This window comes from Embiotoca jacksoni, unplaced genomic scaffold (genome assembly GCF_022577435.1).
Source record: "Embiotoca jacksoni isolate LCO1_2020_lvr unplaced genomic scaffold, fEmbJac1.0.p SCAF_99, whole genome shotgun sequence".
NCBI classification, from domain to species: Eukaryota; Metazoa; Chordata; class Actinopteri; family Embiotocidae; genus Embiotoca; species Embiotoca jacksoni.
The window spans coordinates 110203-132500 of NW_027185457.1; the positions used below are offsets into that span (position 1 = coordinate 110203).

The window sequence follows — 22298 nt, forward strand, 5'->3', positions numbered from 1 at the left end:
TAAAGATGGTAAACCCACATTAAGATGAAATAGTTGACCAATTAACACCCACACAGTGCAGAGCCATCTTTACTCTACAAAAACTATCATTATTTGATTGAATTTTTATTTTTACTTTAGCTTTTTATTCATGATTTGCAAATTGGACAACATATATTAGAACTTCAGACAATTTGTGAGTAGTTAGTATTTAGGGAAGTAATTACTTAACTTATTCTTTTTTCGAAGGTTCTTTACAAAGAAGTATGACCGCGCATGAATTTAAAAATATTTTTTTACAAATGAAAGTAATTTTTTTTATTAGTAAACTGCAATTAAATAATCAAAAGTAAAAGAAACATTATGCAGGAAATAATAAGAATATGCTGGATAATTATTTGTGTGAATTAAGTAGTATTTTACTAACGCAGTTGGTTTAATTGGGGGAAAATGGACCCGCTTTATTTAGAGCTGGGCAGTATGTTCATTTATCAGGAAGTTTATTTTAAGTTGTAGTGGTTTAAAAAGTCAGTTTTCTATTTGAAATTTGGTGAAGTAGAAGTATGTAGTGCTGCATGATGGAATAGTTCAAATGGAACTGCAATTTTATCCCATTTCAGTGAGTAAACAAGTACAGTGGTGTGAAAAAGTGTTTGTCCCCTTCCTGATTTCTTATTTTTTTTGCATGTCTGTCACACTTAAATGTTTCAGATCATCAAACAAATTTAAATATTAGTCAAAGATAACAAGTAAACACAAAATGCAGTTTTTAAATGAAGGTTTTTATTGTTAAGGGAGAAAAAAAATCCAAACCCACATGGCCCTGTATGAAAAAGTGTTTACCCTCTAAACCTAATAACTGGTTGGGCCACCCTTAACAGCAACAACTGCAATCAAGCATTTGCGATAACTTGCAATGAGTCTTTTACAGCTGTGGAGGGATGTTGGCCGACTCATCTTTGCAGCGTTGTTGTAATTCAGCCACATTGGAGGGTTTTCCAGCACCAACCTCCTTTTTAAGTTCATGCCGCAGCATCTCAATAGGATTCAGGTCAGGACTTTGACTAGGCCACTCCAAAGTCTTCATTTTGTTTTTCTTCATCCATTCAGAGGTGGACTTGCTGGTGTGTTTTGGATCATTGTCCTGCTGCAGAACCCAAGTTGGCTTCAGCTTGAGGTCACGAACAGACGGCCGGACATTCTCCTTCAGGATGTTTTTGGTAGACGGTAGAATTCATGGTTCCATTTATCACAGCAAGTCTTCCAGGTCCTGGAGCAGCAAAACAGCCCCAGACCATCACACCACCACCACCATATTTTACTGTTGGTATGATGTTCTTTTTCTGAAATGCGGTGTTACTTTTACGCCAGATGTAATGGAACACACACCTTCCAGAAAGTTCAACTTTTGTCTCGTCAGTCCACAGAGTATTTTCCCAAAAGTCTTGGGGATCATCATGATGTTTTCTGGAAAAAATGAGACGAGCCTTCATGTTGTTTTTGCTCAGCGGTGGTTTTCGTCTTGGAACTCTGCCATGCAGCCATTTTTGCCGAGTCTCTTTCTTATGGTGGAGTCATGAATACTGACCTTAACTGAGGCAAGTGAGGCCTGCAGTTCTCTGGATGTTGTTGTGGGGTCTTTTGTGACGTCTCGGATGAGTCGTCGTTGCGCTCTTGGGGTAATTTTGGTCGACCGGCCACTCCTGGGAAGGTTCACCACTGTTCCATGTTTTCTCCATTTGTGGATAATGGCTCTCACTGTGGTTCTCTGGAGTCCCAAAGCTTTAGAAATGGCTTTAGAACCTTTTTCAGACTGATAGATCTCAACTACTTTCTTTCTCATTTGTTCCTGAATTTCTTTGGATCTCGGCATGATGTCCAGCTTTTGAGGATCTTTTGGTCGACTTCACTTTGTCAGGAAGGTCCTATTTAAGTGATTTCTGGATTGAGAACAGGTGTGGCAGTAATCAGGCCTGGGTGTGGCTGGAGAAAGTGAACTCAGGTGTGATAAACCACAGTTAAGTTATGTTTTAACAGGAGGGGGCAAACACTTTTTCACACAGGACCATGTGGGTTTGGATTTTTTTTTTTACTCCCTTAATAATAAAAACCTTCATTTAAAAACTGCATTTTGTGTTTACTTGTGTTGTCTTTGACTAATATTTACATTTATTTGATGATCTGAAACATTTAAGTGTGACAAACATGAAAAAAAATAAGAAATCAGGAAGGGGGCAAACACTTTTTCACACCACTGTAAATGTACTTGTAACACTCCACTAGAGGCATTTACTGAGAATAAACAATAAAATATAGAAATCGGACATGTCAAAGCACAAGGCTTTAAATAAGGACTATATTTATGATATAAAGATTAAACCTATAACAAAAACAGTATTATGTGAGTATGACATATGCTTATATAATGATACACATGATCACAGACCTGTTTTATACCCCCGGTTCGGCCCTCTGTCTCCCACAAAACATCCACTGAAATCTGAAATCTGTATTTTAAAAGCCCCCAAAACCAGCTCGCTCTTTTTTTTTTATTAGTCTTATGTTTTTGTATATTTTTCTATGCGTGAACACAAAAAAACTATTGCGGGATGTGAGATTATGCACCTCAAAGACAAAACAAAGAGACCAAATTCACTTGACTGTAACTCATAATAATTTATAGAAAAGAGTGTTTACCCGTATAAATATGCAAACAGCGAACATATAAAACTACGGACACACCCGTAGTGCATACAGATGTTAGAGTGCTATCTTTAAGAAGTGGTAGTGTTCAACCTGAGAGCGGGGACAGACGTGGAGGAGACGACGCCCGGTTAAAGTGCGCTGAGTGGAAAAAAAAACAAACCTGTCACAGTTTAAGATGAAGAAAAATGATTCTTCTATCCACTTGGTATATTGGTATGTTTGTCCCAAAAAAAAAAAAGCACGATACGGAGTTAAAAGAGTCCCACTAGTTTTACCCTGAAACACCAACAATGAGGAAAGTGACTGACACCAACAGGTTTCAGAAACAAACTGTGTGTTGAGGTTTCGAATACATATTTCCAAGTGAAGCATTGACAAAACTAATCCGAATGTTAGGAGCCAATCCCGACGTGTATTTTGCATTAAATCTGACGTTGGTTTACAGCTGCTTGGTAGTGCAAAAAAAATTAAAAAAATAAAAAGTCGTAGAGGTCGTTCAGGTTAAAACTAGATGTTGAGTCCGTCTTCCAGCAGAGTGTTGGAGCTCGGTCGAGATCCTCGCCGGCTGTGTTGGTGCTCTCTGTCACTTCCTCTCCTCTCTCTGTCACTTCCTCTCCTCTCTCTGTCACTTCCTCTCCTCTCTCTGTCACTTCCTCTCCTCTCTCTGTCTCTGTCACTTCCTCTCCTCTCTCTGTCACTTCCTCTCCTCTCTCTGTCTCTGTCACTTCCTCTCCTCTCTCTGTCACTTCCTCTCCTTTCTCCATCCTCCTCCTCCTCCTCCTCTTCACCTCCTGCCCTCTCAAACTTCCTCCTGGCGCTCTCCACCCTGCCCCCTCGCGTCTCCTCGTGTCCCTTCCTGTGGTGACTCCTCTTCGACTCCTCCCTCCTGGTGGTTTCGTGACCTCGATGCGACTCTCTCCTCACGTGATCTTCTCTCTTCGTGCCCCTCTCTTCTGTACTTTTCTCCATCTCGGCTCTCCAGTCCTTCACCCCTCTCTCCTCCTCTCCTCTCCTCCTCCAGCTCTCCGTCCTGTCGCTCTCTCGGCAGCTTCCTCGCTTCTCGTCGGCTCCTCTCGTCTCACCTTTGCTTCCTCCGTCTCGGTGTTTGTCGCTCCTGCCGCTGTGACTCCTCGTACTCCCGCTTTCCACCTGTTTATTTGGAGTTTTCCATTCAGTCTTCGTCCCTCCTTCGTCCTCCCCGCTGCTCCTCTTCCTCCTCTCGCTGTGTGTTTTTACACTCCTGTTGTCTTCCTGCTCTTTTCCGGTTTTATTTTTCTCCTTTTCTGTCCCTTCTGCTGTCACCTTGTCTCTCCTACTCTCCTCTTTCTCTTTTCCAGCTGTTATTTTGTTCTCCGTTTCTTTGTCTTTTTTGCTTCCCTTCTGTGGTTGTTCTTTTAAAACTTCCTCTTTAGCAGCATTCTCCCTTTTCTGCTCCTTTTCCTCACCAGGAATCGTCTCTAATTTGGACTCAAACTCACGTTCTCCTTCCTCCTTTTCCTCTTTCGTTTCCCTACTTTCCTCCATCTCCTCCTCTTTCTCCTTCTTTTCCTCTGCCTCTCCCTTTTCCTTCACCCTCTTCTCCTCTCCTTTCTTCTTCAGTTTCACATTTTCTTTCTCCATCTCTTTAATCTTCTTCTCCTCCTCCTCCTCCACCTTCTTGTCCAGTTTCTCCTCCATGAGGTCCAGCTCCTTCTCCAGCTCGGCCAGCTTCTTCGGGTCGGACTCCAAGTCGTCTTCGACCTCCACCTCCACCTCCTCGATCTCCTCGTACTCCTCCACCTCGATGCCGTCCATGGTCTTCTGCAGCTGCGTCTTCACCTTGTTCAGCTCCAGGAGGCCGTCCTGGAGGTCTTTACATACGTCCCTGATCTTGGCGGCGAATTTGGTCTTGGCGCCCTTGCGCAGCTCGTGGGAGTCTTTGGCGAGGAAGAAAACGTCCAGAGCCAGAAAGAGCGCCGACATGACGCCGGTGGTGACGCTGATGGCCTGAGCGGCTTTGGCGGCGCCGCCTGCGGCTCCCAGAATCTGCACGGTGCTGACGAGCTTGTCGGTGTTGATCATCAGAGCTTTCCCAGCGCGGCCTCCCTCCTTCATCACATGTTTAATGTTGTGGTTCATGGCCTTTTTGGCAGCACTTTCAGAGTATTTCTCAAAGTCCCACTCCTGCAGGGTGTCCATACCTTCCTACAACACGCAGAGAGACAAGACAGACGGTCAGCAAGGAGGAAATCTTTATCACTAATATCCCTCCTTTCACGGGGTTTCTTACAATGAATGACGTTTAATTTCAAAGACAAAACCGTGGACCAAATAACAAGAATTATTCTGATCTTATGCTGTCATGTTTGTTACATTATGTACCAATATTAATTTACAAGTTGTCTAGAAAGTAGGTCATTACTGAGGTGAAAAAAAAAAAAATATCATACAGAATCACTTAACATGGAGGTGAAAATCTGACAGGTATATTTCTGTAAAAACAGAAGTTTAGGCTGGAATATATTTCAAATTGCAGATGAAGTTTTCAAAATCTCATTTCATTTCTTACATTTCAGGTGTCTACACTAATAAATTAGGTATTTAACAGGCGGATTTGTTGACTGACAGACAATTTATCAAGTAAAATTATGAAGCAGGAAATGTGTTAAAACTGTAGAGTTTCTCAAATGTGAACTGAATATCTGAGTTTCAGACTGTTGGTGGAAGATGTGCCCTTTGCGAGGCCGTTTTTCATCAGTTAGACATTTTATAAACCAAATGTTTATCTAAGCGGTACAAACAGACGACCTGCTGATTTAAGAAGCATGGAAGAGCTCAAGTGAAGCTCCAATAAAATCCCATTTAAGTGAATAAAGATGAGTAAACATACTTGGTCCACTCTATTTACAAAGAATAAATAAAAACAATAAAAGATGGAAACCCGCTGTCTCAGAGCGCAAGGCTTTGAACAAATATTATATTTATATATATATTTATATTGTAAAAAAACAGACGACCTGCTGATTTAAGAAGAATGGAAGAGCTCAAGTGAAGCTCCAATAAAATCCCATTTAAGTGAGTAAACATGAGTAAACATACTTGGTCCACTCCATTTACAAAGAATAAATAAAAACAATAAAAGATGGAAACCCGCTGTCTCAGAGCGCAAGGCTTTGAACAAATATTATATTTATATTATAAAAAGCAAAACTAGAAAAAAAAAAGAGTGGGACTTCATGAGATGACACACGATCCATGACCTGTTTTATAGTCGATCTTCTGTCCTCTGTCTCCCCCCAGTGGTGATCAGCTGTTACAGCTCACAAAACATTCACCGAAATCTGAAATCGGCCTTTTAAAAGCCCCCAAAACCCGCTCGTTGTTTTTGTTAAGTCCTACGTTTTTGTTTAGTTTTGTACGCGTGAAGGCAAAAAAAACTATGGTGGAGGGGAAATTAGCGGCGATTTCCATCCCACCATGCACTTCAAAGACGGAAAAGAAGACAAAATTCACTTCACTGTCACTTGATAATTTATTTGTCCAATAAGAAACCAGCACCGTAAGAAAAGAGTGTTTACCCGTATAAAAATACAAACTGCGTACGTATAAAACCTCGGACACACCGGCGGTAAAGACAGGTGATAAGTGTAGCGTTTTAAAGAAGTGCTCATGTTCAACCTGAGAGCAGCGACAGACGTGGAGACGACGACGTCTGGTTAAAGTGCAAAAGTTCGTAACAGTTCGGTAGATTTCCAAAGCGGGTTTTTGTCGTAGCTCAAATATAACGACAAGCAGTCAAACTGGCCCTTTTTTTTTAGTACAAAATACAAACAAACATCTTGTAAACGACACGACACGCAGCATGTTCATAAAAAAAAAAGAAAAGGTACGATACAGAGTTAAAACAGTCCCATTAGTTTTACCCTGAAACACCAATAATAAAGAAAGTAACTGAAACCGTGTAGAATAACAGGTTTCAGAAACAAACTGCGCTTGAAGCTTTTTTTTAAAAAACAAAAAACTTTAAAGTGATGCATTAACAACACTGATCCAAAGTTTTGCGTCAACGACGATGTGCAAACTGCATTTTATAGTAAATTGGACGTTTGTTCGCAGCTGCTTTGTGGCACAAAACAAAACAAAAGTCACAGTTTTTACAGAAGCAGCAAAAGCTTCGGCGTTCAGCGGTAAAAGAAAAGATCTGAACGCGTCTGTCTGAACAATATCCACATGAAGAGGCTTTAAAAGGCCGTTTCACCCACATTTGAACTAAACATGCTGATCTTGTAGTTTTCTACTGACGCGGATGTGATTTGAATCTGTGTTGCTCACAGCAACTGTGTTTCTGTCAGTTGGGATAAATAATAGGTGAGGCATTTCTGCAGTGAAAACTTGACCTACACATGAAAAACTGCTTTTTGAGACATGATTTTTCAAAGCTGCGAGGAATGAAAATGATTCATTCAGCCGCTTCGTGTCCAGACGTAGAGGCGTCTTTAAACCTGCAGATAAAACAATCTGCACGGTTGTTGTTGTTTTTTTTTTCTTCTGTGGTTTGGTTGAAGACAGTTTTACACAACTATAGCTGAAATCAATCTCTATTTACTACGTAGTGCACCAGTTTTACTGGCCTCCCTTTTTATTTTTGTATCGACCACAGAGTGCTCTCGAAAAACCAAAAAGTAGACAGTACGGTTTGTTCATTGGTGTCCGTTAACAATCCCATAATACACTGCTGCGTCACTGATGATGCAGGATGTTGGCGGTTTATTATGGAGGGAGTCGTAACTGAGTGAATGAGGCTTTAACAGCTTTTATATTAACAAGCTAATATTTACCCATCAGCATTAACATAATGTAAAGTGCAGCTGAGGCTGATGGGAGGTCATTGTTTGCTGTTGTTGATTATTGTTTACTGTCATGTGCAATAACTTAACTTGACAATTTAATACTCTTTCTCGTCGTAATTATACTTTTTTTTTGTTTAATTCCAGGATTTATGGCTTTTTTTGGCGGGTATTTATTTTCCATATTTTAACGTTTTAGGTATTCATGAGATGTATTTGGATTTATTTTGTACTGGACAGTAGCAGCATTTTTGCAGTCAAGACAAGTTTCCCTGCGGTTCCATTAAAGTCTTATCTTAGACCTGATGGTGGCGCTAGAGTCAGAGGATCACAGAGGTCATTAGAAATATCATCTATCAATAATTAATGTCCACCGAACAGCTGTTGAGACATTTCAGTCTGAAGCAAAGCGGCGGATCGATGAGCAGGAAGTCATCCCTCGCGCCGAAAACACCAAAATACACAATAAACCGATCTGAAATGACGGGTTGTAGTTTCGCCGTCTAAACGTTAATAAACACGTCGGTGAGTGGATTTTGTTCCGCAGTAAAGTTGATGTCATTTCAACATTGGCGGCGCATCGTCACCGATTTCAGTCCCCGTCATGAGAACTCACTGAATGTGGCTCATTTTTCAATCCTCAACACAGAAATGATGAACCCAGCAGCTCCCTGCTGGGTTCGGTGAACTTGCTACAGAAACGTTTCTGTATTTTAGAAACTGAAGCGATCGCGAGGACAAGATCCCGTCAAAGCTCATCACGTGTGCTGTTGCATTATCAGCTTATCGGGTATTTGAAGGGGCCGAATTAGCTGTTAGCAGCTCCGGTTCGTGACGCAATCGTGGAGGTACGCGCAGCTTCCACTGGATCACCGGGATGCCGCAGACAAAACTAAAACTGTGATGAAACTCGGGGAACTTCTGCAGTGGATTTGGGTAACTTGAGACCTCAATGGTTTTCGGTCTGAACGTTAAAACTAGATGTTGAGTCCGTCTTCCAGCAGAGCGTTGGAGCGCGGCCGAGATCCTCGCCGGCTGTGTTGGTGCTCTCCGTCTCTCCTCCGACTCTCTCCGCCCTCCTCCTCCTCTTCACCTCCTGCCCTCTCAAACTTCCTCCTGGCGCTCTCCACCCTGCCCCCTCGCGTCTCCTCGTGTCCCCTCCTGTGGTGACTCCTCTTCGACTCCTCCCTCCTGGTGGTTTCGTGACCTCGATGCGACTCTCTCCTCACGTGATCTTCTCTCTTCGTGCCCCTCTCTTCTGTACTTTTCTCCATCTCAGCTCTCCAGTCCTTCACCCCTCTCTCCTCCTCTCCTCTCCTCCTCCAGCTCTCCGTCCTGTCGCTCTCTCGGCGGCTTCCTCGCTTCTCGTCGGCTCCTCTCGTCTCACCTTTGCTTCCTCCGTCTCGGTGTTTGTCGCTCCTGCCGCTGTGACTCCTCGTACTCCCGCTTTCCACCTGTTTATTTGGAGTTTTCCATTCAGGCTTCGTCCCTCCTTCGTCCTCCCTGCTGCTCCTCTTCCTCCTCTCGCTGTGTGTTTTTACACTCCTGTTGTCTCCTGATCTGCTCTTAACGTCTTCCTGCTCTTTTCCGGTTTTATTTTTCTCCTTTTCTGTCCCTTCTGCTGTCACCTTGTCTCTCCTACTCTCCTCTTTCTCTTTTCCAGCTGTTATTTTGTTCTCCGTTTCTTTGTCTTTTTTGCTTCCCTTCTGTGGTTGTTCTTTTAAAACTTCCTTTTTAGCAGCGTTCTCCCTTTTCTGCTCCTTTTCCTCACCAGGAATCGTCTCTACTCTGGACCCAAACTCACTTTCTCCTTCCTCCTTTTCCTCTTTCGTTTCCCTACTTTCCTCCATCTCCTCCTCTTTCTCCTTCTTTTCCTCTGACTCCCCTTTTTTCTTCACGCTCTTCTCCTTTGAATTTTCTTTCTCCATCTCTTTAATCTTCTTCTCCTCCTTCTCCTCCACCTTCTTGTCCAGTTTCTCCTCCATGAGGTCCAGCTCCTTCTCCAGCTCGGCCAGCTTCTTCGGGTCGGACTCCAAGTCGTCTTCGACCTCCACCTCCACCTCCTCGATCTCCTCGTACTCCTCCACCTCGATGCCGTCCATGGTCTTCTGCAGCTGCGTCTTCACCTTGTTCAGCTCCAGGAGGCCGTCCTGGAGGTCTTTACATACGTCCCTGATCTTGGCGGCGAATTTGGTCTTGGCGCCCTTGCGCAGCTCGTGGGAGTCTCTGGCGAGGAAGAAAACGTCCAGAGCCAGAAAGAGCGCCGACATGACGCCGGTGGTGACGCTGATGGCCTGAGCGGCTTTGGCGGCGCCGCCTGCGGCTCCCAAAATCTGCACGGTGCTGATGAGCTTGTCGGTGTTGATCATCAGGGCTTTCCCAGCGCGGCCTCCCTCCTTCATCACATGTTTAATGTTGTGGTTCATGGCCTTTTTGGCAGCACTTTGGGTGTATTTCTCAAAATCCCACTCCTGCAGGGTGTCCATACCTTCCTACAACACGCAGAGAGACAAGACAGACGGTCAGCAATTGGGTCGGCCGATTCAAATCCATCTTAACTTGAGTAATTCAATATGAATTCATTAAATCCCAAGATTGACCTTTTAGCCACATAACATTCGGACGGCCCACTCGTTTTAACGTGGAGTTTTAACGGCATCGACTTCCTCGTCCACAGTGCTAAAGTTTACGTTTCTACTCATGCGAGAGGTCTGTGGAAAACTACGATTCTTGCGATTCGATTAACTATTTCAAGATACAATCGCCTCAGCAGGTTCAGCGAACAGCTTTGTCAGACCACCACCGCACAAAATGACGATTACAGTATTGACGTAACTCACCTATAAAGTGTCATAGTCCCACAATGATCCGACAACAAACAGCCTGGTCAAGTCCGCAAAGGTTGAGGAAATACAATCCAAAACACATTATTACATCCATAATACACACGATCCACTGTTGCGTGATTTGAAACTTCCCGGCAGGCGTTCTTCATTTTCTGCATAGTTGGCAGTAAAGTCAGAAAGCCTCTTTCCACTGCTGGTTTGATCGACATCTCACTGAGCCAATAGGAGCTTCCATATCTTGTCCCCAGGCTACCATAGCCAGCCAGAGTCGGTATCGAGCGAAGGTGTCCGATCCAGCCAGTCGGAAGTCACGTGAGCGATGATTGACGCTTCGTAAAGCCAATAAGATTCTGAACACGAGTATATGCAACTTCAGTGGGCGGGGTTTATACCAGAAACAAAGAGTATTTTATGGTTGTTGTTGTTGTTGAATAAAAAGTGCATAGAGGTAACTGCTTTAAGGTCTGTTCTTAATGTAAACATTCATATTTTTAATAATGCACTGTTAGAGGGTTCCTGGTACAATTTACACAAACAAGTTCTCCAAGTCTGTTTCACATCCAAGCAAAATTGGTATTGTAACTGAAATATCCCGAACCAAACCGAAATGATATCAAATCAAATCAAATCGACACAGAAATTCATCAAGTAAAATTATAAAGCAGGAAATGTATCAAAACTGTTGAGTTTCTCACACGTGAACTGAATATCTTTGAGTTTTAGTGAACGACGTCACCTTATGATGGCCATTTTTCATCAGTTAGACATTTCACAGACGAAATGTTTAACTATATAACAGTAAAAACAGATGATCTGTTCATTTGAAAAGAAACCCTGACATACACAGCATGAACCCTTTTTTCCATTTAGCCTCTTTCTGTGCTGTTATTCGTCCACCTCGACCTCTGACCTGTCAGACGCCACCAGATAGAGATTTTTGGCAGAGCAGTAAACCGTCAGAAGCTTAACGGTTCAAGTTAAAAAGTTAAAAACATTTCCTCACCTGCACGAACTCCATACACTCTCGGATGTCTTTGATCTCCTCCTGGTAGCCCTGGATCATCTTCTCCACCTTCTTACGGTCCATGTTGGAGTGCACCGCGTCGGTGATGTTGGCGGTCGCCGACGTGATGCTGCCCGCCGTCGCCACGCCGATCCCCACCGCCGTCACGATAATGGAGGCGCCGAACGTGAAAGGCGCCAGGATGAGCCCGGTGATCGTGGCCACGCTGCCCGCCACGCTGGCCACGCCGCCGCCCACGGCGGCCTTCACCGTCTTCTTGTGGAACTGATCGGCGGCGTCGGCCAGAGCCACGAGCTCCAGGATGCGGTGCTGCAGGGACGCCCCCTGCTGGTTGAAGAGACGCACAAAAAGACGGGCCGCCATGTAGACGCGATCGGCCGCCTGCTCCATCGCCCTGGAGACACACGGGAACGATGACCACATGACATGAGGCACCGTGGAGACGTTTGGTTTGTCAAGTTTAATCATTAAGTCCTTCAAATATTTAAATTGACAGGAAAATTAGAAGTGCAAAAATTACTTTACTAAATCTCCCAGAATCCCAAATATGACATCAACTGAAAAACTATTTCAAACAAACAAACAAACAAATAAACAAACTGTATTTACATTTGCTCATCCCCCTCCGTGAAATTAGAAGTCTCCGTCCACTCCGTCCAACCTGGCAACCAGCAGCACAAATAACACAATTAGTAATTAGTACTATTTGTGCGTGTGTGTGTGCGTGCGTGTGCGTGTGCGTGTGTGTGTAAATGCAGGCTGTGATTTCCACACTTTCTGCTGGTGAAGCAGTTAAAATAAATGAACAAACAGTTCAAACTTTACTTTTTTTAAATGAATGGTTCAAACTAACCTTTGACCGTGTTCCACCAATCCATCAGCTCATCACTTTCCTGAAAACAACGACCTGTGTTACTTCACAGACAACTTATTGTTTAAATAATACTTTTCCAAGTTTTATTAAGATAAACAAAATTCATAGTGTGATGATGGAAATATTCCAAACTTGTTGGTGTATTGATGTTTCATCTTTATCTTATCGGATTAACAGTATGACACACGTTACATGTTTAACTTTCACGTCATCATCGACACTGATGACTGTAAAAGAGTTCGTTAAAACACTTATTTTGTTGCAATTGTTTGTTGTTAATTAAATATTTTTCCGTTTTTTTTAAATTTTATATCATCGAGAATATCATTATCGCAGAAATAGCGTGTTATTATTTAGGGGCCCATGTCTCCACTGATGGTACACACACACACGCACACGCACACACACGCACGCACACACACGCGCACACACACACACACACACACACACACACACAGTAAAAACATGAGAACACTGAAACACACCGGCTCAGCTACAGCGGGGTTGCCTTCAGTCGGATAAGCTGCCATCTCCACAGGCTCAACCTCCACCGTGTTCTCCTGCAAAACAAACAATAAGTCAACTTTAACACCGAGATCAGTCAGTTCGGCTCGTCTATTCATTATTATTTTTTAAAATCCATCCCGTTAGAAACATTGGCAACTTCTTAAAGAATAACAACATTTGAATATTTCTACCTGCGCTTCGTTCAGCTCCTGCAGCTCCACTGCCTCCTCAATGAGGGGCATCTTATCTGAACTCTGAGGAGGAAAAAACTGAGTATTATTGTGTAATGATCTAATAACTTTCGCGCTAAAAAAAAAAATCAACTCAGATTTAAAGTAAATGAAACTGATTTGTCAGCGTTTGTCTTGAAAGGGTGAAAACGCGAGTAACGACAAAGGAAAAAAAAGGCATCTGACAGCAGTACATACCTGTGAAGCCGCATTGACGTTGAGAGTTTTCTTGACTCGGAATGACACAACCTGCAAAAAATAAAGAGAGAAAGATTTTATTAGTTTGACAAGAAGGAAATCCTCAAACAGAGAAAATGTTTGTGACTTTAACTACATAAAAACTGAACCCTCTTTGTTGGGAGTTGACGCTAGAAGTATAAATTTATGTTATTGAATATGTTAAAACTCTGATTTGCTGCTTCTCTTCATCGTGTCTGTGGATGCTTGTAAAGTGAACGACGTCTCACTCGTCTTTTCTTCTTTATGGTCCTCCTGCGTCTCAGGCCTGCGCCTCCCGGCACCACCGCTGCCGCTGACTCCGCCTCTTCACTTTCCTGCATCACAGCACAGAAACATCAGTTTGTTTAACGGCCGCACGGAAACCAGCGGACGACTCAGGAGTTAACAGGGATCGGCCAACGTGCTCGTAACACATTTATCAATTTACAAGTTATTTTTTCAAGACAAGTCTGCTCCCACGTTACAACCTGCAAATCAAAATACTTACAACTAAGAAGTAACATAAGTAAAATAAAGAAGAAATATTTGAGATTCTGCTCTATTTCTAGGTCAACAATCAAATTTGTGTGCGTTTCCCGACATCACAAGAAGGCATGCTGGGATAAATAAGTGGAGTCCGTGCAGCTCGAGGGCTGCTGCCATTAAAGCAAAAGGGGGGGCAAACAAATGCTTAAATATTCTGACATTCATTCATTTTTCAAGTGTCACTTTTCTCAAACTGTGAAGTTGATGTCATCGTTTGTAACGAGGAATTCTGAGTTCGTATCTTCACTCGTGCTTTCAGACTTTTAGAGTTAATTTATTGACCGTTTTTAATACGCAGATTAGAAAGTATTGTATTTCTGTCCCCGATGAGCTCCACTGTTTTGCTCCATGTTGTGACTTCTTCGTCCGTCGTTGCAGCTACCACCGACTGTACGACGGTGACGATAAATACATTTAATGGCTCTCAGTGATGATGAAATCTTTCGTACCTGTTGCTCCACAGTTTTGGGCGTCCGCCGGAAAATCCCCCCAAACCCGCCTTTCTTCTCCTGTTAGAAAAATACAGCGTGAAGTATTTATTTGATTTATTTATTACTTATTAAGGTACGCAAAGGTGAGAAGATGTTACAATTAAAGTGTAAGAGACTCTGACTGACTCACCTTTGTGGTGCTTGTAGCTTCAGACAGACTATCGTTACTGGCCGACAGTTCAGAGAGATCCTCCTTTAAAAAAACATGCAGTTAAATACGTTTATTTCTTGTATTTAAAATAATTGATGAACGGTAACTCTCACATAACAGAGACATAAGGGACAGAAATCTGATGATTACGACCGTAATCTTCAAAGTTTCCGTGCATAACAAGCGAAACAAAGAAAATACAAATATTCAGATGTTTTCTGGCATCATAAAATGACATAAACTCATTGATGGATCCGCAGAGAAGCTCTCACCTTCCCTGTTTCTAACAGGCTGTCACAGCTGGCTGACAGCTGCTTTGAGTCACGGAGAGGATCCTGGAAAATAAAAATAAAAAAGAGTTTCAGAATCTCTATTCTGGATTTTCTGGATTTTCAACATCATACATGAATATTAACAAATACAAAATCCTGAGGTGCTTGGTCACCTGGAAAGCGATCGAGCGTGGAGCTGGTTTGGGAGACTTTTTGAAGATCCCTGCGAGTCCTCCTGTTTTCTCCTGAAACACGTGAAGCATTCACGCAACAAACAGATAGATAGATAGATGGATAGTTACTTTATTAATCCCCAAGGGGAAATGTTTTCGCTACAGCAGCATTTATAGATACAGGAAAGCAATAAAATAACAGTAAAAAATATTAAATATAAAAATGCACAGTTTATACAATAAATAGAATAAAATACAATAGAATAATTAAATGAAATTAAAACTAACTAAACAATAGTGCAAAGTTTTTTATTTTTTAATTTTTTTTTTATAACAGTCAATAATCAATGACAGAAATCAGAGAGGAAAAAAAACAAACAGATAGAGATAATGATTTCTGGACAACGCTTTACCTTCGTTGTGCTTGCTTCCAACAGATTTTCACAACTGGCAGATAATTTCTTGTCCTCGCCTTCCTGAACAAACACAGCAGAGAATAAAAGATTAAAAACACAAACACAGCTGAAATCAAACAGCGTCATATATTTGAAGTTTACGTGAGGGTGACCTCATCTGCTGGCTTTTGATTTTTCTTAAACATCCCGCTGAAGATACTTTTCTCCTGAAATCAGACAATCTCGTTTAGCGACAGACAAGATTAAATCTGCTCAAACGTCTTCTGATTCATTTTGAAAATCGGACTTTAAAGGAGAAATTTGCAAGAGACTCGCCTGTAAGTGCATGAAAACAAACACGTTTTAGTACCTTGGTGCTGGTGTTTTCAGACAAACTGTCGTTGCTTGCCGACAGCTCCTTCTGAGCCTCTTTGTCCTGAAAGAAAAGGACAGTATGTGTGTGAGTGTGTAACAACGACAGCCACCGCAGACAGTGAAGCGATCAGTGCAACGAGTCACAAACTCACATCTGCAGCTTCCTCGTCTCCGGATGCTTTGGGTGTTTTCTTGAGAAGTCCACTGAACAGCCCCCCTTTCTCCTGATCAATCCAGCAAATGACAAAGAGACGTTATTTATTTATTATGTATGCATTGCTTATAACTGTAACTAATATTTATGCTGTGTTGTTTTTGCTTGGTGAGTGTGCATCAGTCAGATTTGGGTGTTTTCTGTATCGTAGCAACGGGCTGGAGACAATAGATGAAAATCAATCCTGAGGGACGAACTCATGTATGAATAATTTGCAGTTCATTTTTCTGTTGATCAATGAGCACTCTGAGGTTTAAATGCATTTAATGTAAATGTAATTATTGGAAATATTTCATCTTTTAATTGGCTGCTGTCACGTGTTGTTGTCACAGTTTATTACATTCTTATCAGTCTCATTGTTAACCAAACATGGGATCTTATTAAAGACTGATCTGTCCATGAATCAAATTAACTTATCAAAATAGTAAGATTTAAATATAACGCAATACATTTGCCTGACAAACTTCTCTTGACTGGTTCAAGTGAGGAGAGCACAGTAGGCTCAAACAGGTGGCTGTGTGTGGCTGAGCCAGATAAATTTCACGTTATGTGAGTGCCGATCATCTTTCACAGCATTTAGTCGATTTATTTTCCACCTCTCAGGCAGCCGCTGGGTTCGTTTCGGTGTACCATGCAGATTGTTTGACTTTGCAACATAATTTTTTTGTCTGAGTAACATCATTATCATGTGTTACAGGAATGCAGTTCCAAGCAGGAAGTCCTTAGAAATATCTCTTTAGTGGTGCCCTTAAAGACACTCCGTAGGTTTGTAATCTTGTTTAGACAAGATTAAATCTGCTCAAACGTCTTCTGATTCATTTTGAAAATCAGACTTTAAAAAGGAGAAATTTGCGAGAGACTCGCCTGTAAGTGCATGAAAACAAACACGTTTTAGTACCTTGGTGCTGGTGTTTTCAGACAAACTGTCGTTGCTTGCCAACAGCTCCTTCTGAGCCTCTTTGTCCTGAAAGAAAAGGACAGTATGTGTGTGAGTGTGTAACAACGACAGCCACCGCAGACAGTGAAGCGATCAGTGCAACGAGTCACAAACTCACATCTGCAGCTTCCTCGTCTCCGGATGCTTTGGGTGTTTTCTTGAGAAGTCCACTGAACAGCCCCCCTTTCTCCTGATCAATCCAGCAAATGACAAACGGAGACAATTTAAAAAGGATGGTAGTTAACTAATCACAATTATGTTGTTAAAAACTTCAATATGGGACCTTACATTTGCTTGATAACATTTTCTTTTTAGGTTCAAGTGAGGAGAACAAAGTAGCCTCAAAACACCAAACAGGTGTTTGTGGTTTGGCCATATAATTTATTTAAAGCATACAGTCACTTTTCCACTTCTCAGACAGCCAGATGGTTCATTTCAGCGTAGCAGGAAAAAAAACAATCAAGTTGTACTGTATGGAAACATGCTTTTGTCTGAGTAACATAATTATCATGTGTTAGAGGACTTCAGTTTCAAGCAGGAAGTCCTTGGAAATGTCTCGTTAATGGTGCCTTTAAGGACACTCCGGAGGTTTGTTCGTCAGCTGCCAAAAAGCAGTGACAAGTTAATATCACCAGGGACTGAAATCTGTCCGTCTGTCTGTCGATACTTCTAAAAAAAAAAGTATGCTGTCATTTACAGACAGGGTGCAAATCTGACGGGACGATGCTGCTGTTATTCAGAGTGAGTGGAGAGCAGGAGCAGAGTTTATTTGACTGATTTATCAGTTATTATTGTTGTTGTGGAGAAGGATGTCATTGCGCTGACACTGACCTCGTCAAACAGGTTGTCGATGCTGGCCGATCTTTTAAATAATCCTGCCAGGCCTCCTTTTTTCTCCTGAAACACACACATCTGTTATTTTTCTCTGTTCAGACACGAAACACTGTTGCAGGAAAACATCAGCATCAACTATTCAGTAAGTCTCCAGATACCCAAGTACAGTATTGAGCTACTTCACTTCGTATTTCTATTTCCTTTAATATGATGCATCATTCACACAATGTAACCTGCTTATCAAGTAATTTGACCCCTCGAGTACTACAAGACTTGTTTTATTTTAAAACAGAATATCTGCCAGTCCTGTAAGTTTGCTTTTTTAAATTAAAGTTTCTATTTTATAATTTATGCAGCAATTTGTTTAATTTAATTCTTGTTTCAAGCAGCAGATAGTTAAAAACAATACATACAACATTTAATATAAGAAAACATTTTCTGCATAATTAGTAATATTTTATTAACTTTTAGTTACATAAATTACATTTTACTGTTATTTACTCTCTACTTTTCCTTTTTTTTTAAGATGATTTTGAATGCAGGACCAACTGTAATAGAGGTTTTTTTTTAAGTGTGATATTACAATTTATACATCAAGGGGAGCATTTATTTTTATTTTAATCTGTTCGGGTTTAATCTCTTTGCTTTTTTTGCCAACATATTTCCCGTTTTTTTAGGATGAAGGTACCTTCGGGGCGGTCGTGTCGAACAGATTCTCGCAGCTGCCAGTTAACAGATTTTCAGTGTTGTCCTCCGACTCCTGCATTCAAACCAGGAAACAGTCAAACGCAACGTTAATCCATCACAGGGCGTTTATTTAAAGTCTGATTCAGTCACAGTACCTTCTCTGCTGGTTTCTGCGGCTTCTTAAACATGTTGCTGAAAATGTTTTTCTCCTGAAAATAATAAGAGTCTGTCAGTAAAAACGCTCCCGCCGAACACAAAGCTGCGTTTTTTGTGTGTTTTTTTTTGTTCCACTGCACTCACCTTGGTGTCGTTATTCTCCGACGGGTCGCCGTTGCTGCCCGACGGCTCTTTCTGAGCCTCTCGATCCTGAAACAGAAAGCGACACGGTCGAATGAAGAGGCTGAAATTATGTGGAGGATCAGAAACATTCTGCCGCTCCAGGAGAACGTTATTTTACCGGAGACTCGGCCCTTTCTCCTTTTGGAGTCTTTTTGAGAAGTCCGCTGAACAACCCTCCAACTTTCTCCTGGTGAAACGGAAAGAAAAAGGCTTTAAGGTGAGCTGGGATCAGCGTTTCCAACATTTATGAATCAAGTCGCTGGTCAACACTGACCGGTTTGTTCTCAGATAAATTCTCACTGCTGGCTGAGAGCTCGTTATCAACAGACGCGTCCTGTAAATAAAAAGGATTGACGGCCATGAACGGAAGCTTTCACAATTTTCATCTTCTGAGGAAGAAGATAATTTCAGAAACATTCTCCCATTAAACAAATATTTTACGATTGAGAGCAAATTTACAAACAGTTTCTACAAAACTTTGTTACTTTAATGGTAGAAAATCTTTTGAAACTTAAAATTTTACAAATATATTTACAGACATGCAAGTAGAAGAGTTGTATTCTTTGAGGTGATAAACACACCGTTACCTCCCCTGGTTGAGCAGCTTCTGCAGGTTTCGGAGGCTTCTTGAATATTCCACCGAATATTCCCCCTTTTTCCTGAAAAAGACACATTTAGAGAGTAAAGTGAACTGGTTCCTTTTGACAGACAGGTGTGTGTGTGTGTGTGTGTGTGTGTGTGTGTGTGTGTGTGTGTGTGTGCGTGTGCGCGTGTGGCCATGATATACGGACCAAATCATTCAGGAGGAGTTTATAAATGAAACATAAAAACAAGTCACCTTGGTGTTGTTCTCGCTGCCTGACACTTCGTCTTGAGACTTTTTCTCCTGAGAAACAATCAACATTATCATTATCATTTTCATCATCATCATTTTTTTATTAATACCTGAGAAAACTGCTGAGGGAGGCGCTCATTTATAATGATTATAATGAGTAAAAAGGAGATCAACTGACAAAGAAAAGGCAAAACCACAATTAGTTAATGGAAGCTGTTAAAATCTACAATGTATCGAAGATGGTTAGACGGATTAATAGAATTATGTAAAAAACTAAAAACAAACTAAAAAAAACATTACAAATAGATTGGTAAGATAAGATCATCTAGAACCGGCCTTTTATATTTCACTACTTCTACTGCGGGAGAACTCGGCGTGTTTCCTCCTCTAAGTCATTTCTTTGGTAACTACTCTTGCATAGATTTTTATTTTTTTGCATTTCTGACAGCAGCTGTGATATTTTGGCAACCCGCAGAATTACTGGAACAATTGAATGAAGCCAGAAGTCAGAGGAGACGCTGCCGCTTACGTCCTCCGCAGGAGGATCGTCTGCAAGTCTGGACGACTTCTTGAACATTCCACTGAACACGCCGCCTCCTTTCTCCTGAAACACACATCGCATGATTACCGTTTCCCTCCGTCGGAACGAAACACAGCTTCGGGAGCTTTCTGCAAAGTCTGCAACATTTAAGTTATTTTTCTATTTCTAAAGAGGCTAAAAACACGACAGCAAAGTGTAGAACAATTTGTTTATTTTGACATGGATGAAGGAGTTGGATGAAACGAGTTTAAATTTGTTTTCCTTTCATCCTGGAACGATGTGCAGAAAAACGCATAGTGAACTCAGGTCAATATTAAAAAACCTGCACGATAAAAAAAAAAAGGCAAAGAAATGCATCAGAATGACGATTGAAAATAAAAAAAACAACTAACATCTAACATCATTACCTTTAAATAAAACGATGTCAAAGAGAGTTTTTATTGAAAGTCAAACTGACCTTTGTGCTGGCAGCTTCAGACAGACTGTCACTGCTGCCCGAAACATCTTTATGCGCCGACAGATTCTCCTGAGAAAGAAAAATACACCGTTTATTGACTTAACTTAAAAAAAAATGGACTCAGCCTTTATTTCTACCGATGCTTTAAGATCAAAAACATTTTGTGATGTTTTTTTTGTTTTTTTTATAGTCATACTGTCGATATTTAGAATTTAATGGCAGCAACACGTTTCAAAAAAAGCTGGGACACAGGCATGTTTACCACTGGGGTGCATCACCTTTAAACAACACTCTGTAAACGTTTGGTAACTGTGGAGACCAGTTGCTGGAGTTTTGAAAGTGAAATGTTGTCCCGTTTTTGACTCCTATAGGATTTCAGCTCAAAATCATCATATAATTTCCCCCCAAAAAAACAATCGAATTACTCAATTTCAAACATTTCACATGTTGCCTTTGCTCTATTTACAATCAAATATGGTTTTATACAATTTGCAAATCATCGCATTCTGTTTTTTTGGTCTGTTTATGTCCAGAGTTTCTACATGGAAACGACACTTGTGTTTGAGGAATTGTACCTCTCCAGTTGTTTTGGGAGTCTTTCTGAGGAGTCCACTGAACAAACCGCCTTTCTCCTACAGAGAGAAGAAAAGCAAACTTATCGTCTACAATTTCAAGATTACCAGGAAACCTTATCTTTGCGGATCCTACAGCTACTTCAGAAATGTTTTACGTGATTGTGACTCATCCGGTTTCGGCGGCAGCGTTAGGGAGGATCTCTCCGCTCGGTCGTGAAGGACTTACCTTGTTCTCCGACAGGCTGTCCGAGCTGGCAGACAGCTCACCGTGCAGCGGCTCTGCACCCTAAACACAACAAACATGTTACCTGACCTGTGTGGGCGCGGATAAAAAAAAAATTTAAAAAAAGAAGAAAAAAAAACCTGCCACACAAGGTCGAGACGAAATCAGAGAAACATGCGTCACAATATTCTGGTTAGTTTTTTTGATTTTAGAAGATTAAATGTTACATTAGAAACCTGCTAAACGACAGCTGAGGATCGTTTTATTTTTCTTTGAATGAAGAATACAAACGTATTAATCGGGGCTTCATTTATAAATTAAGCAAATAGTGAAAGTCAAACACCGTAACACGAAATCTTGAATCTGAATAGAAATAATGGGTACGTGTGATGTATTGATATGATGTGTTACCTCCTCCAGTCGGGGGCCTTCAGACAGCTTTGGAGATTTCTTAAACATGGCACCGAAAACACCTCCTTTCTCCTGAGACACAAAGAAAAAAAGGAATTAGTCACGTGTTTGTTTGTTTAACTCACTTGTTGTTTCACACAGGATCATTTGGCTTTTGGGAACGAGTAACACGACACGAACTCCCTCCAAGTTAACATCACGTACTCTTACTTTTGTGTTACTGTTCTCAGACAGACTCTCATTGCCGGCCGACGTCTCGGTCTGCAGCGACTCTTTATCCTGAAACACAAATGATGCAAACTGTCACAACGACAAGTCCTTATGTTTGATCGATCAACAAAACAAGAAAACAAAACTAAACTAAAATCAAGAGGCACCAACAGGGAAATAGTTGTTGATGCTATTTTGCTGCACAACAAGTAAAAGTAAGTAAAGACTTTAATTATAAGATTCTTTTTGAAAAAGCAAAAAGTGCTGATTCAAATTTTCCTCCTGTATTATAACAACTTTGAACACTTATCAGCGTTTACTTATTTCTAGACAGGAACCAGCTGATTTCAAGATTTCTTTTCAAGTAAAATTTTATGAGCCGCAGTGACAAAATACTTTCACTACAATTCCGTTATTAAAT

The 22298-nt window shown here is 41.3% G+C and overlaps 1 protein-coding gene across 6 annotated transcripts in view; it reads right to left on the reverse strand.

The window, feature by feature from the left end:
- Nucleotides 1-2630: 2630 nt before the first annotated feature.
- The window catches only part of LOC138193915 (calponin homology domain-containing protein DDB_G0272472-like), a 27548-nt gene continuing 7880 nt past the window's right edge, over nucleotides 2631-22298 (reverse strand). For 4 of the 6 annotated variants that reach the window (XM_069142221.1, XM_069142222.1, XM_069142219.1 and 1 more), the window contains 32 exons: nucleotides 21878-21946; nucleotides 21668-21739; nucleotides 21260-21319; nucleotides 21034-21090; nucleotides 20459-20527; nucleotides 19990-20064; nucleotides 19464-19511; nucleotides 19207-19284; nucleotides 18900-18959; nucleotides 18744-18812; nucleotides 18587-18652; nucleotides 18442-18495; nucleotides 18288-18359; nucleotides 17597-17662; nucleotides 16884-16955; nucleotides 16727-16792; nucleotides 15767-15838; nucleotides 15610-15675; nucleotides 15413-15466; nucleotides 15258-15320; nucleotides 14845-14916; nucleotides 14672-14734; nucleotides 14379-14441; nucleotides 14207-14266; nucleotides 13460-13546; nucleotides 13191-13241; nucleotides 12954-13016; nucleotides 12741-12815; nucleotides 12235-12274; nucleotides 11991-12042; nucleotides 11361-11775; nucleotides 2631-4869 (listed from right to left, as the gene is read on the reverse strand). In XM_069142221.1, coding sequence (XP_068998322.1) covers nucleotides 3193-4869; nucleotides 11361-11775; nucleotides 11991-12042; nucleotides 12235-12274; nucleotides 12741-12815; nucleotides 12954-13016; nucleotides 13191-13241; nucleotides 13460-13546; nucleotides 14207-14266; nucleotides 14379-14441; nucleotides 14672-14734; nucleotides 14845-14916; nucleotides 15258-15320; nucleotides 15413-15466; nucleotides 15610-15675; nucleotides 15767-15838; nucleotides 16727-16792; nucleotides 16884-16955; nucleotides 17597-17662; nucleotides 18288-18359; nucleotides 18442-18495; nucleotides 18587-18652; nucleotides 18744-18812; nucleotides 18900-18959; nucleotides 19207-19284; nucleotides 19464-19511; nucleotides 19990-20064; nucleotides 20459-20527; nucleotides 21034-21090; nucleotides 21260-21319; nucleotides 21668-21739; nucleotides 21878-21946 — 4026 coding nt within the window. In that variant the 3' untranslated portion in view covers nucleotides 2631-3192. Of the gene's footprint in view, nucleotides 4870-6182; nucleotides 10004-11360; nucleotides 11776-11990; nucleotides 12043-12234; nucleotides 12275-12740; nucleotides 12816-12953; nucleotides 13017-13190; nucleotides 13242-13459; nucleotides 13547-14206; nucleotides 14267-14378; nucleotides 14442-14671; nucleotides 14735-14844; nucleotides 14917-15257; nucleotides 15321-15412; nucleotides 15467-15609; nucleotides 15676-15766; nucleotides 15839-16726; nucleotides 16793-16883; nucleotides 16956-17596; nucleotides 17663-18287; nucleotides 18360-18441; nucleotides 18496-18586; nucleotides 18653-18743; nucleotides 18813-18899; nucleotides 18960-19206; nucleotides 19285-19463; nucleotides 19512-19989; nucleotides 20065-20458; nucleotides 20528-21033; nucleotides 21091-21259; nucleotides 21320-21667; nucleotides 21740-21877; nucleotides 21947-22298 lie in introns of those variants that run through there. The other 2 variants (XM_069142220.1, XM_069142224.1) reach the window with 2 other exon arrangements.